Source organism: Pleuronectes platessa, chromosome 17 (assembly GCF_947347685.1).
Source record: "Pleuronectes platessa chromosome 17, fPlePla1.1, whole genome shotgun sequence".
NCBI lineage: Eukaryota > Metazoa > Chordata > Actinopteri > Pleuronectiformes > Pleuronectidae > Pleuronectes > Pleuronectes platessa.
The window spans coordinates 14973346-14990164 of record NC_070642.1 but is presented as its reverse complement, the minus strand read 5'-3'; the positions used below and the strand labels follow the sequence as shown (position 1 = coordinate 14990164).

General features: G+C 46.9%; 1 protein-coding gene across 11 annotated transcripts in view; it reads right to left on the bottom strand.

The window, feature by feature from the left end:
• Window positions 1-16819, bottom strand: part of nhsl1b (NHS-like 1b) — a 93636-nt gene that overhangs the window by 3448 nt on the left and 73369 nt on the right. For 6 of the 11 annotated variants that reach the window (XM_053445358.1, XM_053445366.1, XM_053445364.1 and 3 more), the window contains 6 exons: window positions 15282-15434; window positions 11940-12067; window positions 9665-9857; window positions 7431-7562; window positions 2362-5685; window positions 1173-1305 (listed from right to left, as the gene is read on the bottom strand). In XM_053445358.1, the coding sequence (XP_053301333.1) occupies window positions 1173-1305; window positions 2362-5685; window positions 7431-7562; window positions 9665-9857; window positions 11940-12067; window positions 15282-15434 (4063 nt within the window). The remainder of the gene's footprint in view (window positions 1-1172; window positions 1306-2361; window positions 5686-7430; window positions 7563-9664; window positions 9858-11939; window positions 12068-15281; window positions 15435-16819) is intronic. The other 5 variants (XM_053445360.1, XM_053445368.1, XM_053445363.1 and 2 more) reach the window with 3 other exon arrangements.

Here is a 16819-nt window from a genome sequence, read left to right as displayed (position 1 = left end):
AGGTGAGGTAGACCATGGTCAGGTCACTTGTCTCAAATTAACCAAATCCCAATCCCACTGTGGGAGGACACCGGAGGACCCGGACAAGCAAACTTCACGAAGAAAGATCTTAATCAAACTGGGATTCAAACCAAGAACCATTTCACTTTTCACAGAAATAGGTCAAAATGATTGTTATGATGTTCTTCACATGCGAGAAGCACAGCAAAGCGTGTGGTAAACACTCAACCTGACTGTGAGGTTTACACATGTGCACTTGCACAATCTTCCCATCCAATAACACAATAAATCACGATTGCACACATGACACGGGCGCCATAAATACACACAGCAATCTGGTGCCTGCAGAAATGAAATCCTAAGAAATGAAATCCTGTGATGCTCAAGAGAAGTCCCGGCTGCTGCTGCTGCCGCACGTGACCGTGAAACACAAACTGGCGGGCTGCATGAGAAATTTATGCGCGTGCTCCCTTTGAAGCAAAGGGGCACGTATGCAATGTATGTCAAGATACCGCAGAGCAGAAAAACAGAGAGAAAGAGAAAAAAACAAAACACAAGACAGTCTCTCCAATGGCCTCTAACCTAGATTAGGACCAGAGGGTGTTGAGTAGTTAAATAATGGATGAAGCAACAGCGGTGTCTCCTGCCGAGAATGAGCAGCGACGATGTGACTTCACCAACACAGATGTGTCGATAAACCTTTGACTACTGGCTCGCGCGTTGTGACCTAAATTGTTGCCTCTACGTGGCTTCAGAGAAAGACTCACTTCTCCCGGGCTGAGAAACCCCAGAGGGAAGCGATTTGACAGATGTGTACACTCGCAGATGGGACAGTGCTGGGTAAAGTTATGACATAGAGGTGGAGGGCAATAAGAGGAGGAGCAGGAGGTGAGGAGGAGGAGAGGAGGGGAATTGAGATGGAAGAAGAGAAATCATAGGTTGAGGGGTGACAGGGGGGGGGTAGTGGTGGAGGAGTTCAGGGTGATACGTGGTGGTTTATGGGAAGGGGGGGGAGATGAGAAGAAGAAGGGGCGGGTAGAGAGAAACACAAACAAATAAAGAAACTGGAATGAAAGAGCACTAGAGGGAAAATGAACTGGCTCCATGGAATAAATAATGGAGCAGGAGTAGAAGCGGGTGAGGAGCAGAGAAGTGGGAGTGCATCTCAGTACCTGTGAATGGCGGCAAAGAGGTCCTCTGTGGTTCTGGGCCGGTTGGGAGAGGGGGTCACCATGTTACCCTTAGACGCCCCGTTGGTCGACGGGGCCGGAGACGATTCAGTAGTGCTGGATTCGAACACCTCACCTGACACAGAGAAACATACAAGTTACACACACACACACTTCAGGTCGCACATGCTCATGAATCCAGCATCCTGTCGCATTAACCTGGCAGGGTAAGAGATCTGAAGTGCTACCGGGGAGGTGCAGGACTGTCCCCTTACATTCTCGTCCCGTCTCTAGGTTTCCTCTTTCCTTTCTTCTCCTTTAGTTCAGCCTCTGTTTTCTCCTCCTCCTCCTCCCTCCGCGCTCACGTCTGCGCTTCGACTGCCTGAGCCGCTGCAGGCAGTCGCTCTATACACTCTCCTCCCATCCTCCCCTCCATCCCCTTACCAGATCCGTTCCCCTCCCCTCTGATATGACGGAGCCCCTCCCCCCCCTGCTCCCACCAACAACGACTGCGTCTCCCCTGGGACACTTTCCCACCCCTCCCTCGCTCGCTCGCTTACCTCAGAGAGAGAGAGGGGAGTGGGACGGGCCGAGGAAAAGAGGTTTAACAGAGAAGAGGAAGGAAACGGCAGAAAGGCTAAAATTGATAATTTGAAATGAGGATGGAGAGGGGACATGAGTCGAGGAGACAGTGGAGGCTGAGGTGTGTGTGTGTGTGTGTGTGTGTGTGTGTGTGTGTGTGTGTGTGTGTGTGTGTGTGTGTGTGTGTGTGTGTGTGTGAAACACAATGCGGGAAAAAATGAAGGGACAGTAGCCATAAGAGATGTCTGCATATAAAATATGAAAAGGATGAGGGGAAGGGAGTGAGTAAGAGCGGATAAACTCAAGCTGCAGCTCTGCTGTCCCAGTGATAAGCCGTCTCTCCTGAGCTATTTTCACAGTTTTCAAACCTTTTAAAAGCGTGTGGTTTCAAGTTCGGCTTCTTTTGCTTTTAGGCTCAAAATGAATTTCACGGCTGCTCAAGGAGCTGGCCGCAGGCAGCGGCATCACTACTAACAAAGTAGGAAGCTGGTCCAATTCATTAGTATACAATGGTTTTGACTGAACCACTTAAAACTGGTCTTTACTCATCCCAGAATCTCTCCATCTCTAAGTTTAAATGTGGTGGAAAAGCACAATAACTTCAACACACCTGAGTCGTCCTCCCTGGAGCTGATGGATCCAGACGTGCTGCTTGTTCCATCCCCCTCCTCGTATTCCTCTTCGTGGGCCTCTCCGTTGGTGCAAGGCCCGTTGTGGAGACTCGTCTCCTGGCTTGCAGGAGTAGAGATGCAGTACTCGTCCTGGCTTTCTGTGGATGCTTCACTGCTCTCTGCTAATGGTTCAGAGATTTCTGAAATCTCCCCCTCCTCCTGTTGCTCCCTCTCTTTCTCTTCCTCCTTTGTCTGTCTTTGCAGAGCGTCTGCTTGGTCCTCTGTGTGGGACAGGCTGCTTGTATCCTCACACTGAGCTGGAGCCTGTTCATTGATGAGCTGGGAGCTAAACTGTGGGAGAAGAGAGAGTTTGGGTTTCTTGGAGATGGCTGGGGGCTTCTGCTTGACAGGCGTGCTTTGGGAGATCTCTGGGGGGCTTGGCAATGATTCCTGCGCTTCATCTGTTACTCTTCCGTTTGAGAGAAAGTGACTCTGATCCTCAGCTTTTCCATTCAAGATAGCACTATCTGGTGCGTCTTCAGTGATATTGCAGTTTAAGGTCAACTCTTCCAAGAGCCTTGACACAGGTGACGGTGAGGAATTACGCGAATCATCCTCTGGTGAGCTGTTAAACACGGGTATCACAGTGGGATACTCCTGGGAGTTAGATTTCTCCGGGGTCTGTGGACTACGACGGAGGTCCACCCCAGTTTCCTGAGCTGTTGTCTGGTCTGATTTGCCATTAATTTCCTTCCCTTGCCGCTTGATTGAGCGTAGCTGAACGCTCTGTAGTGCAAACGGGGTAATCAGGGGCTTAGCGCTCTTTGTGGGGCTGCTGGAAATAGCTGGTTTGGTTGCATTCTTCGCTGCCTTCATAAGAGATGGGGAGGAAGAAGGTGGAGAAAAAGTAGGCAGTGGGGGAGGTGGAGGGGGTCCACAGGAGGGCATAGGAGGAGGAGGAGGTGGGGGGGGACTGAAGCTTCCATTGAAGGACAAACTCGGATGAATTAGTGTTTCAGGGGATGGGGGAGGAGGGAATTCTGGGGAGACGGAGCAAGCATGCAGTGGGGTTTGAGAAGTTCCCTGTGGAGTAGTTGGCAAGGGGGGAGCTGGCGGAGGTGTGGTGGATCCTGCGCTCGAACTTGGCGGTAGGGGGGCTGGGAAAGGTGGAGGTGGGCTGAGTGGGGTATTGGGAGCTGAGGAGGAGAGAGCGAGCGGTGGAGGCGGTGCTGGAGGACCCGAGCTCTTCAGCGAGTCAGAGGTGTTGGAGGAGAGGGAGGTGGAAGAGGAGGACATGGACACCGAGGAGAGGAGTGAGGACTTCCTCTCGGGCACTCTTGGTTTGGGCCGGCTGGAGGGGGACATGGACCTGACAAACGACGGCACCGGGGTCCCGGCCGTCGGGGTGTTGGACTGGCTGGAGTAGCCGCTGGATGGGGAGGTCAGTCTGTGCACCCTGTCCGGAGAGGAAGTCGACGTTTTGGGCTTCACTGCCACCCCTCCCTCATGCCCCGGAGCTCCTGGCGCCTGGCTGTTTCTGTGAATCTCCCCTCCGTTTTGTAGTTCGCCCATGTGAGGCCCAGCCGTCATGTTGTCTGTGGCTGGAGGGGTCTGTGCCCTCTGTTCTCCATGGTTACGAGGGTAGTCCATATAGTAACCCCAGGAATCGGCGTAGTCGGAACGCAGGCTGCTGGTTTCGCTGTGAGCAGGCGTCACATGGCATAGTGAGTACACGTTAGACACACCGCCGCAGTTGGCATTAGCTACAAGTGATGCTGCGGAGCTTCCCGCGCTCACGCTGCTCTGACTGCGTGGCCGGAGCACCCAGGGGTCATCGTAGTCACTGCTAGGACTGTGAGAGGGTGAAGACGGTGAAGCGCCCTTTCCTTTTCCTCCCCTCAGCCCCATCTGTAGGCTCTGCTGCAAACTGGCAATTAGAGTCTCATTAAGCATGGCACCATTTGCTTCGTTAGCACCACTTATGGCGCTAACCCCTCCAAGGGGCTTTTTCGCCCCAGGCTTGCGTCTCAGAGAGTCGGTACGGGCTGGGGGCAGCGGCGGCTTCTTAGACTTGCGAAGGGAGATGCTGCGGGACAGAGAGCGATCACTGTACAAGCTTGCAGAGTCCTCCTGATTGGCCATCTCTCTGCACTCGTACATGCTGTGTCTGGTGGCCCGGCCAGCTGCTGCGCCATGCCCACTGCCATGGCTGCGAGAGCGCAGGCCAGAGTCCATGTGCATAGAGGTGAAGTATCCATCGTTGTCCTGGGAATAGACCGAGCTGGAATCAGTAGTGGTCCTGGAGGAGTGTTCCAGGCTGTTGTACAGCTGGTTGATGGGAGTGGAGCAGCTGGAGGTGAGAGTGCGGTGAGGGACCACCACGTTTTCTGGCGTGTCGTATATCCACTGCTCCTCCGGCAGACAGGATTGAGGCGACGGAGCCAAGGTGCTATGGCTGTGTATGCTGCTGTCCGAGTGCCCTGACTCGCTAGCGGGTCCAGCACCAGCCGGACCACCACCCTGTGGTGTATGAGTGGGGGTGGACGTGGCCAGTGCTGGGCAGGTGGAGCTGTGGCTGAAGACTACTGGACTGGAGATCATAAGGTCAGTGCTAGAGAGAGAAGCCAGACTGAGTGGTCGGTTTTGGGGATAAACTGAGGCCAGGGACTGGGGGTGCAGACCGGAGGTGGTGAGCGTGATGACCTCAGTGGAGCATGACATGGTGGCATTAGGGATGACTGAGGTGGAATAGGCGGCATGTGGGGAAACCACACACGCCAGACCCCCACCCCACTCGCTGGACTGTGTCCGCCTCACTTCCTGAGACTTGGGCCTAGGCAGAGTTCCTGTCCTTGGGGCGTTTCTCATGTGCACCACTGAATTATCAACCTGAAGCTTTCCAATCTGCCTCTGAGTCATTGTCTGCTCCTCTGACTTGATGGGGGTGCTGCTGTAGATGGGATCAGCACTGAGGGACACCCTGGCCCCCGGTCGAGGCAGACTGTGGAAACGGGAAGGGTTTCCGTTAAACTGATGTGGCAGCATCAAGATCCCAGAGCTGTCACTGCTGGCGATGGATATACTTCCTGTCGAGGAGGAAGTAGAAATGCCTGCCATCTGAGCAGCAATTCCTTGTCCTCTCTGCGCCCGGATTCTTCTCATGGACGGAGGTACGACCTTTGTTTCTTCTGTTTGGCAGCTTGAGTCTCTAGTGACTGAGCGTGAGAGCGTTGAGTTGACGCTCCGAACTCGGCCCAAAGTGGAGTACTGTCCCGGGATGAACATGGAATGAGGCCGGAGCTCTCCACCACGTCCTTTTGCTGCTGTCAAAGAAAAGAAAAGATAGAAAACAAGATTAATGTGTGGTTGATAGAAACTATCTCCCGTTTTCTTTTCTTGCTCCTCTACCCTTCTATTTTCCTCTCTAACCTCTTTAGCCAACATGCCTTCAGCTCTCTGACCTGACTGTTGGATAAACTGTGGTCACGGGGACGCTAATTAATTAGATTTGCCACAATCCTGTCTTGCGTGTTAATAACTTCTGGTCTTCTTCATTAAGGAGTAAAGGATATGAGGGGAGACAGAGAGAAGAGACAGACTCCCTGTTTCCTTTCCCCTGCTATTCTTGCTCTGGCTAAGTCCAATAGAAAGATGTTTCTCCTGGGGTCTAGAACAGGCATCTGGTTAAGTATGAGGCAGCCAATAAACCCCACACACATACATTGACGCAAAAATACACACACACAGGTGCATGCATGCATACACAGCTTAGACGTACAGGACAGGACATGCCGACTATGCAGATGCAAAGAAATAGAGAATAGGTCACAGACACTTAGGACATACCGGCTATTAAACAAACAATTTGAAGAATGAGCTGTAAGACGTAAAAAGATGTCTAGTGTGTATCCCATCTGTGGCAGCTCTCCTGTTGATGCTCATGTTCCAGGAAAAAAACATTCGCACTCCTGTGTCCTTTCTTCGCTCTTTCTCTCCAGCTCTCTCCCTCTAAACCACACATACACGCTGCTGTTCCTCCTGTGCTAAAAGCTGGAGTGACAGCTTGGCTGCTGCTGCTGCGATAGATTAAGCTGCAGGTCTACTTCGCAGGCAGCACTAGAGCAAAGGGAGGGAGGAGGGAGGGATGGATGGATGAAGCACTGGGGCAATTACCCCGGCCCAGTAATCATGACATTCAGGCGCTGTCGTCAGCTGGGCACTAACCAGACTTTAAAGCTCTTTCCCCTATCGGTTGATCTTATCGCAGAGGAGAGAAATTACATTCTCCTTAAATACTGCTGTCATCCTACCGCTCTGAGACTTGTAAATAAACATCGGCCATGCGGAGCAGTCAGCGCAACACAGTGTCAGCTTAGTGAGCTTATAGTCTCTTAACACTCAGCTCAGATGAGTAACTAAGGATGGGGGACCCCAGAACCAACATGTTTGTTATTTACCCCTCATTTGCTCTGTGGGTTCAGGGTTCAGAAAATGACAGGGGCAGAAGAAGAGGGTTGAGGGGTCTTTTGGGTGTCAGCACATGATCAGTACATGTGAGTAAGATGCACATGCTGAGATTATCAACATGGTGTCCGGATTAAGTCACAGCCACAGACACACAATTCACATAAATGAGAGGGGACAAAGTTTGACCCAAAGGGATTATGACACAATACGTAGTGAAGTATGGTAAACGCAGCACTTAGAGTGTCCTATATGACCTTATTTTCCAACAAATCTAAAACCCACAACAAGTACTGAAAAGGATTTCATAAATCTTTCCTGGCTTTGGAACTAGTTAAGCAGGGTGGAGGAGAAAACATAAGGACCCTTGTGAATAAGTGGAAGAGAGAATACTGAACAGCTGCAGGGCCTCCATCCAACACTGAGGCCTTGAATGTGCAATTCTCTCGGTACAATACTGCAGGGGTGAGCTCATTGTCACAATCCAGTTATGGAGATGAAAAGAAAAGGAAAGTAATGGAAGAAGGAGGGATGCTTGTTCAGAGTGTTTTCTAGGGGTCTGTGGACAGTAGAGGGCGACACATAGCCCCACAGAGATCCATACCTAGCTCCCAGTTGATGTTGTCAGGCAGCCCTGATATAGTCTTTCTGCGTTTGACCTTCTTGGGCCGGCGGGACACGGTGTCAGTGTTAATGAGGGAGCGCCGGATGGTCGCCTGTCGGTCAAACACTGCCCCTGGTAGCCGGGAGGGCGAGAGCAAGGCAGGCGGACACACAGGCAAACAGCAGTCGGTTAGTCAGGAGGAACAAAGTCAACAACATGCAGAGGGTTTGGGTTTTTTGTTGGTATTTCTTTTGAGTGGAACATGCAAAGTCAACAGGGCAGGAATCATAAAGGGTCAGCTCAAGGAAATGACTAGAAACATTTGATCACTTCTTTTATTCTGTTGTATCTCGATAAGCAGATTGCTACTTTAAACTGTAAACTGTATAGGTTTCATAAGGAATATTTCCTGTATAAGAAAACAATTGATCTATTGGAAACTTTAGAAATGTAGATATGCAAATATCTAAACTTAATAAATACAGCAATAGATACTATAAAAGATACGTGAGAAAACATTTGTTATTTGGTTGAACTGAGCCTTTTTTATCCCCCAGCCAAAGTGCCCCAAAACAGCCTTAATTCTAAGAGCAGTAAATGGCTGTAGAGTGCTTATTTACAAAGGCTTGTAATGAAAATGTTTTATGGCCGATGGTTTAAATTCCAACCCTGAAGACAAGTAACTGAGGTGGAAACATACATAGATGGAATACATGCCATTATCACACATGCACAGGACAGAATGATGAAGAACACACACACACAAACACGCACACACACACAAACACACACACACACACACAGAGTCTTTAACTGCTCTCAATATCCTTCTCTGACTGTCCAGTCTTCTAAAGGAAAAACAATATCACACACAATCCGCTCTCCTTTCGTCTCTCTGACTCACTGGGGACTGCTCTGAGGCGTTAGGGAAATAGAAACTGATATGAGGGCAGATAGTGTCCATCACGTTCTATCACGTGTTTCCCCTCAAAGTGACAGAAATGTCCCTGGTCTTTTCTTTTTTTCTCCTTTCTGTTAACACTCTCCTTCACAGTGATCGAAAGTGACTGCAGATGAAGTAAACAGTGATTTACAGGGAGAGGGACTGCATTAAGGACTCATTAGTGTCTGAAGGACAATGGAATCACAGTTATTTTGGTCTTGACACCTCTGAATCTTTGCACTATTTTACATGCGTGGCAGATGTGAATCTATATTCACTAAGACAATCTCTTTAATATATTGCATTAAACAATAGAGCTGAATGAGATGCCATATTTTTACATTTTATACATTTGTGTGTCAGACATGCTAACAAGGGAATTGTGTCGACATGTTTTTTGCTATGTGTGAGTGTGCATCTGTCAAACGCCCTGTGGTATGACATAAAGTCGGTGGAAAGCCTTGACCCTAGGATAAGCAGTCACACAATCTTCACGCACACGCACACACACACACACAAAAGATGGTGAAGGTCAGTCTCGCAGAAGCACGATGGAGGGGGAATAAATACACAGAGAGAGGAGGCAGACACCCATGACTGACACATACAGTTTTGTCCCTCTGTGGATGAGTGGGTACAGTAATTGATTAGTCTATATCCACTCATTCACAGAGGGTAGATTGAAGGAACAGTCTGACAAGTTGGCTTTTTTTGCTGCCTTATTGAGCGTTAGAAGGAAAATCTAATAAAAATGAAAATACCATGTTAAAAAAAGCTGATTCCAATTAGGTTTTTGTTGGAGATGTGTCCTCCTGCCATTATTTTAAAATAGGCTGAAGTTTTTCTCGATATTAAAAAGGTGAGGTTGTCCAAATCCTAGGTCAAAGTTGCACAAATAAAACTTTGCTGATAGTCTGAAACCTCCTTGTGAGGGTTGTCTTTGTCTGGCGGGTTTATCTCCTGCACCTGAACCAATCTGGGGTTGGATCTGCTGAACACTATCCCCACCTTTTTGGGGGGGGGATCTCTAAAGATCATCAAACCATGTCAGAAAATTCCCTTCAGACAAACAAAACAAAATGTGAGACTGATGGTGGGATGGTTAATGTTAGAGACTAGACACCGTGGACGGATGAGGCCAGATCAAACTCTATGTAGTTTGATATTTCTCTTCAATGTGGAACTAGAGAACCAGGATGTATGTTTTCCACTAATGGGGACTGGTTTCTAATGATTTGTGGTTTGGACATGGACAACATAGTTGAATGAGTTTAGTCGTCAGGAGACATACCTGTGACGTTGATAGGAACTATGTCTGTGGGCACAGCCTGGGCTGCCAGCCTCATCTTCTCCTCCGGTGTTGGGAGGGGTGGGGCCTTGTTCCATATCACCTGTCCGTCTACCTCAGACCCTTCACCTCCTCCCTGTGGGGTCTGAGGCCTCATGGAGAGCTGGGATTTATCATCCTCCGCCGAAGCTATGGACTGGATGAAAGAGAGGGAGAGGGGATTTAATGGAATGGAAATAGAGTACAGGCGAGAGAGAGAGAGAGAGAGAGAGAGAAGAAAAGTGACAAGTGATTTAGACGACGTGGAAGAAGGAGAGGGAATTTCAGATGGGAAGAAAGACATGGAAGGAAAAGAGTGACAGTGGTGGAAGAAATGAAACATGATCAGGTGGAAATGGAAAACAAAGATTTCCCCTATTCATAAATTGTATTGTATTAGAGCAAAATGTCAAAAGATTATAAGAAAAGGTGAAGTGGAATAAAATATTATAAAACTTAATTGTCCAAAACTGTCCCTGACAGATTGTTCAGGATATATTGACACTTCGCAAACAGACTCTAATATACCACACTGCAGCGACCTTTAGAAACTTACGGTGCGGTAAACATGTTTCACGATCAATCAAACCCAAATGGAAACACACACACTTTATACACACACACACGCTCGCACACAAGCATAGATCAGAGTAAACCAACGACGCAGCTGGAGATAAAAGCAAGCGAGCAACAGCGAGAGACTCACTCATGCGTAAAACTGTGTTCACACAAACACACACACACACAAATTTACTGCGAAGAAGAAACCGAAATAAATTGTTTCCTGCAGTGTCGAGGCCTGAAATTGAGCAGTTAAGTTGACAGAAAAACCTCAGTTTCAGATTGAGCAAAAATATATATATGTAAAGTTTCAATTACGTGAAGTTGTCAACCTCCATCTGAGCCAAAAACATCCTGGAATCCATTTAAATCCTCAGCTTTTCTGCATCACCCTAAACTGGCCTCGAGCTTTTCCACCATTGAAAAAGAAACCCGTTTGGTGGGGAAATCTTCGGTCTGAGTTTGTTGTTTTAGACAATCTTTCCTGCAGCTCCCAAATATAACATCAGCATTCAGTCCCTGCTTCTACTTCTGCTTATCCTGACAATCCAAACCATCAGACTGGCTAGAAAGGATGACTTCTAAGTGCTTACGTACTGACCACGCATGGATAGATGGGTAAATGAGTGGGAGGCTACACGGGGGGGGGGGGATGTTGGGTAAAACCCCTCAATCATACAGAATTCAATGGCGAGCACTGCTTATTATTTTGTATCATTTTGGCTAAACCGTGAGCCCTGTATCTTCTTTTGAAGCCGCTGTCAGGCAACGTTAGGCTCAGTGGCCTCAGGACAACAGGAAGTGATGGGTGGGGGGGAAGGCGGACAAACAAGAGGAAGAGAGGAAGGGGGAAGGAAGGCAGAGAGGATGAGGATTGGCTGGTGTCTATATGAGTGGAAAGGGTGAGAGTACAAACGCAGATAACGAGAGATGGGAATCGACAGTTCAGAAAGACAACAGCATGTTATGGAGGTCACGGGTCGAGGCTGGCGTTAAACGTGTGTGTGTGTGGGGGGGGGGGGCCTCCACAGGCTCCAGGGGACAAAGGGGACCCTGATAATCACATCGAAAGACCCCCCCCCAGCTCTTTCAGAACCTCAAATATCAGGACTGAATGTGAACAATTTTTTTTCTTATTTCTTTTCCCTAACTTCAAGTCTGCCTCTCTTTCTGTCGCCCTCCTTCCATCCCCCCTGGAACTGGTTATTGTCTCTGTTTATAAATTTAGCTCTGCCTGAAAAGTTATGACGAGGCAAAGAAAGAGATTAAAAAACTAGAACATTTTAACCAGGGGGCTAGTAGAGAAAAGCTCTGGAAATTGTCTAGAGCAACTGTGTTCTCGCTTACACCCCTTCTGTAAAACCCTTGAAAAAAGGTCCATAGTGCCAATTACATGTTTCGCCCTTATTAAGTAAAACTCAAATTGACTTTTCCTCTGTAATGTTTTACAATTCTGACTATAAAACTTCACAAATTACAGAGTAAGAGAGGAGACACCAAAAAAGTTGTAAACAGCAGCAGTGAAAAGATTATGGTTCAGATAAAAGTTCCCCTTCTAACCACTAGAGAGCAGACAGCTACTGTCTTATTCACAAGAAGTTGCCATGCTGCAACAATGCATGCAACACAACTGACTATAATACCTGGACAGCTGTGTGTATTAATTTGTGTTAAATACCTTCTTGTCGTTTTCATCCTCCTCGTCATCCTGCAGGCTGCTGATGGACTGAAGCGGGTCAGAGAAGATGGGACCCTGAGAGTAGTACTGCGAGCTGCGGAAACCATCTTTCCTCAACTTGTCACATTCTGGAGACAGAACGGGAAACATGTTATAGATACAAAACGACAATTTGAGCCGCTATGATCTTTGAATCATTTAGGATACATATAAAAGACAGCAAACCATAATAATTAATAATCTCTACAGCCCCATATCATAAAAAAAAAACAGGTTTGTAGATTGAACATGAATATACAGTACATTGCACACACAGGCTAACTTGTGCATAGATATTCAGAATAAATTGGCCCCTTAATGCTTGAGCACAAATGATGTGTGAAATATTTATAATTCGTCGCTGTGTAATACTTATTAACTCTAGAGTATAGTAGTGTGTGTGAGTCTGTGTGTGTGTGATATGAGTACAGTCGCGGTTGGACGCTGCCAAGTTCTGCTCACACCTCTTCTCATCACCACCTGCTGTGCTGTGGCCGTGATGTGGATGTGTGAGTGTGTGTGTGTAAGTAACTAGAGGAGGGGGTATCAGTTTCAGCCTGTCACACACAGATGGCAGAGCTGTCTCCCTCTCCTCCACCCCCCCCCTTTTCTCTCAAGGGCCATTTTGCACAACGTCAATTTCTCGTTACCCTCAAAGAATATGTCTCATAATGCATCCTCTATGCAGTGTCGTAATTAGTAAGTATAATCAAGTAGTGTTACATTGAAAATACAGAATTAGAAAATCCTCTGATGCCTGCATCTTGTAGGATGAAGAGATCCAACCAACTGCAAGAGTGAAACTTGTGTGTATCTGTGTATTTTTCGTCTATACCGATATCCCGTGTACAGTCTTTAATGTAATGTTAAAACCCTCCTACTTTCATCTTGCATCTTGGGTTTGTATTCAGTCTGTGATGCACAATCAAACCCCTTTTAGGGAACTACACTTGCGCCCCATCACAACACAAAAGGCTGTTTTTGGTCCCATCTATCTCCATAGCTAATTACAGCCCGTCTCTAAGGAGGAGAACATGCATAACACTGTCAGTTAAAGAGTTATTATGGGGCCGTTGAACATACAGTAACAACCGTGACCATGAGCTGACGTGGCAGCGGTGTGGAAGAGGGATTTAGGAAGAAAGCAAGCTGATAATGAGGATGATGGCGGGAAGCAGTAGATGTTGAGATGGTTGGTGCTGCATGATTGGGGAGGGGTTGTTAAAATAAATAAGCTCTGATGAACCGAGAGCTGCTTGTTGCCGGGCAGAACTGGAGGGAGGGGTAAGTGAATGAGGGATGAGTACAAAATTGATATAAGTAAATGAACAGGGTGCGTATATCCAAGTTTTACAAGGGCATACACATCATATCTGCTCATTGTAACTGGCCATTCGCAGTGTCGGCCCCTTCATGAGATGCTCACTGAGAGGAGCTTGGATAAGTCAGCAAAGTTTTTAATAATTTCTTTCATCCTGAACTTCATTCTCAAATGCGTATATCAAATGATGCCCCTATTTAGCTCTGAATTACATCACCAATTAACCTGATATGAATTTCTTGTGATATTTTTGGTTAGTATCATACAACTGTATTATGTAAACCCTCCTGTTGTATTATTTTTCGACCTGTTGGCACATTCTCTGTGACTCCGCCTACAAAAACACAAGTTTAAACCCGTGTGAGTGTGCGAAAGGCACAGAGAGAGGATGCACGATGTTGCCAGCTGATTGGTTATCGATTATTCTGCTTTGCAGAGCAGAAAGCAGACTCGTGTACCTTGCTGTGGTCGTGCTGGTGGCATTGAATTTAGTGACCTGTTGCACGGACATGAGAGCAGAGGCTGCCTGAGGTTCACTCTCCTGATATAACTTCAGAATGATCGATACTGTTTATCGAGAGAGAAACTGGTGGGGTTGGTGTCTGAATCATAAATTAGCTTATAAAATAAGTGTCACAGCTATGACACATGTGAATTATAGAGGTTTAGAGATAACGTTCAATATAATCTGTCATTACTAAAAAGTAAGAACATTCATTTCCCTGTGGATGAGTCATAACTAGGTGTGTCACCTCCACTCTCAACTTCCTAGGAGTGGAACAAACAGACAGGACAGGTGCTCCCATTGGACACCTGTTGGCTTTCAGTTAGGACCCCTGGGGCTGGGTGGTGATGACAGGAGGCTGGGGTGGTGACAGGAGGAAGAGGGGGCTGCATGAAGCCCACCTCCCAGGTGGTGTTTATTGTGTTTATGTACTGAGCAACATCAATAATGCAGGAAGTGATGTGAAACAGCACAGGACTCCAAGAAAGGAAGAAAAAAAACAACCAGTGTGTGTATGTGTGTGTTTGTGTTTGATTGAGCCGGTTACTAAACCTTTATACAATGCGAGTATCAGGCTACATCCACCTCCTCCCCTTTTTATCTCTTTCTCCCTTTATCTCAGTCTTTTTATCTGCTGACACACAACAAGGCATGTAAACAACCTGCCTTTTACTGTTAATCACCACCCGTGTACGCACACGCACACGCACACACACACACACACACACACACACACACACAATCACACACCTACACTCACACATCCAGGCCTCTCAAATCTTTATGTGACAAATGGGTGGAAAACACAACTTTCCCAGGTGCCAGCATTTCCTACTCTTCCCACCTGCTGTGGGAACGTTGTGAGAATACTAAATCACTCTGTTGTGACTCGACAGCCTGTGTGTGTGTTTGTTTGACAACAAGGCAGCGGCCCGGACTTGTTTAATTGCACTGGACAAACAGGGAGAAGAGGATCTCACACTGTTGTGTTGTTGACTGAACACAAATGACAAGTTTAAACATTTTCACAGAGCTGTAAACAAATACAATATGTCAGGGTCCTCCCTCTAATGCCGTGACTTTGTGATGTTTTCCTCTGCCAAGAAGTTTATGTTTTCCCCCCCCTGTCTCTTTGTTGCTTCGTTTGTTTAGGACTATGCAAAAACTAGTGAAGCGATTTACACCAAACTTGGTGAAGGGACGGGACCTAAGAGGGACCAATTAGATTAGGTTTGATGATGAGATTTCTTAAACTGTGTTCCTTTTTTCTTTTAATTTCTTCTAAGAACTAGACAATGGATTGTTCGGGATATCCATAAGCCATTCTAGAAATCAGCATGAACTTTGGTTGATTAAGTTAATGTGGATGTAAATGAGATATCAGGAAGCTCTTGGATCTCGTCTTTCAAAGTAGACGTCCACATCAGCATATTCTATGTGTATTGCTCATTTGTGGTCCATTGTGAATGATCCTTACCTCGCAGGGCAGTCTTGAGGTTAACTTTGGCCTGGCGGTGGAGGTCCTCTACGCAGGGTGGCCTGCTGCCTGGTAGGAACACGTTCTCCTGCTGGTGCCACGGAGCTGTGTAGTGAACCGTCCACTTGCTCTCCTCATCAAGGTTAGATACCGCTGCAGAGAGACAACACAGAAGGTCATGAAAATGAATTTATTAACAATTTCGGATCTCCTGAAGTAAAATTCAGGATAAACTTCATCATAAACTTTCCCCTGCACGTAGAAGTCCCCACAAAAAGGGTTTGTTTAAGTTTGAAGATGAACAGGAAGCGGAAGAGCGTCGAGCTGCTTTGTATCAAGGTGTCAGTTTCCACACAAGCAACACATGACACTTGAGTGAGACATCACACAATTAGGAGGCCACAATCCTCAGACCACCAGGGAGAACAAGAACTTGGAGGGAAACACTGATCAGTAGTTAAAATCTAAACACAGCTGAAAAAGCACAACAACAAGGTCCCTTACTATTATACAGCCAGAGTGAGTTCTTTCAAAAAACTGTCAGACACTGTGATAACATTGCTATCGAAGAAACAACTGTGTGTCATTGTATTTTACACATTGACTAAATAGCACATATTCAGTTAGTTCTTCGCACCATTGAAGGTCGCGTAACACAATGCACACAACTACTTAAGTTGAAACAATTGCTACACAAGAGAGAACATAACCCACTTTATCTACTTCTTAATAACTGTGGTTTTTCCTGGTATTAACAAGTTGAGGCTGTATTCTCCTGTGGTACTCTGAAGCCATCACAACGCACGGCTGTTGAAATATTAAGGAAATCAAGGCTTACCAAGGGAGCGAATCCAAGCTAAAGTTGGTGATCGTGGATGTAGTATTATTTCCATTTAAACAGCCAAATGCTAGCTTGGTTTGTCCTGACCAAACACTACATGCTCATCTGACTCACTGGGAGAAATGGAGTTGGGTCTGGACGAGGAAGGGGAAGGGTCTTGAAAAGGGGGCTGGAGTGTTTTTGTGCAAGTTTCTTTTCACAGGTGCTAATGAGCCACAGTGGTTGTATGTATGGAGAGTGCATGGCATCGGGGGAGGTAAAAGGTACAGGGTGGAGGCCGACGACTGCAAATTAGCCGTTGGGGAAAGTGTGAGACATTGTGCAACTGCTTTGATATACAAATAAGGCCTCGGGTCATTTTACAAGCTCTAAAGTAACCAGTCAAGCTTAACGACCACAACAAAGTTATGCATAGTCTTAAAGGTAGATTTATAGAGAGTCAGAGCAGCAATGTGTCCTGCTGCTGGTAAATAATAGCACCTCAATGTGTGTCTCCACATCTCCTTGAATAGGCGGCCGTTTATTTAGTCTCCAGCAGAGGAGGAGTCATTGTGTTTATTTATGTTCCCCTCTCACCTGGTCACCAAACTTTTTCTTGAGTCGTCTCCCATCAACAATAGCTACTCTTTTTTATGTGGAAATTTCAGTCACATTCATTCGCAATGCTTAGTCATGTAAAGAGAGCAAATACCACAGG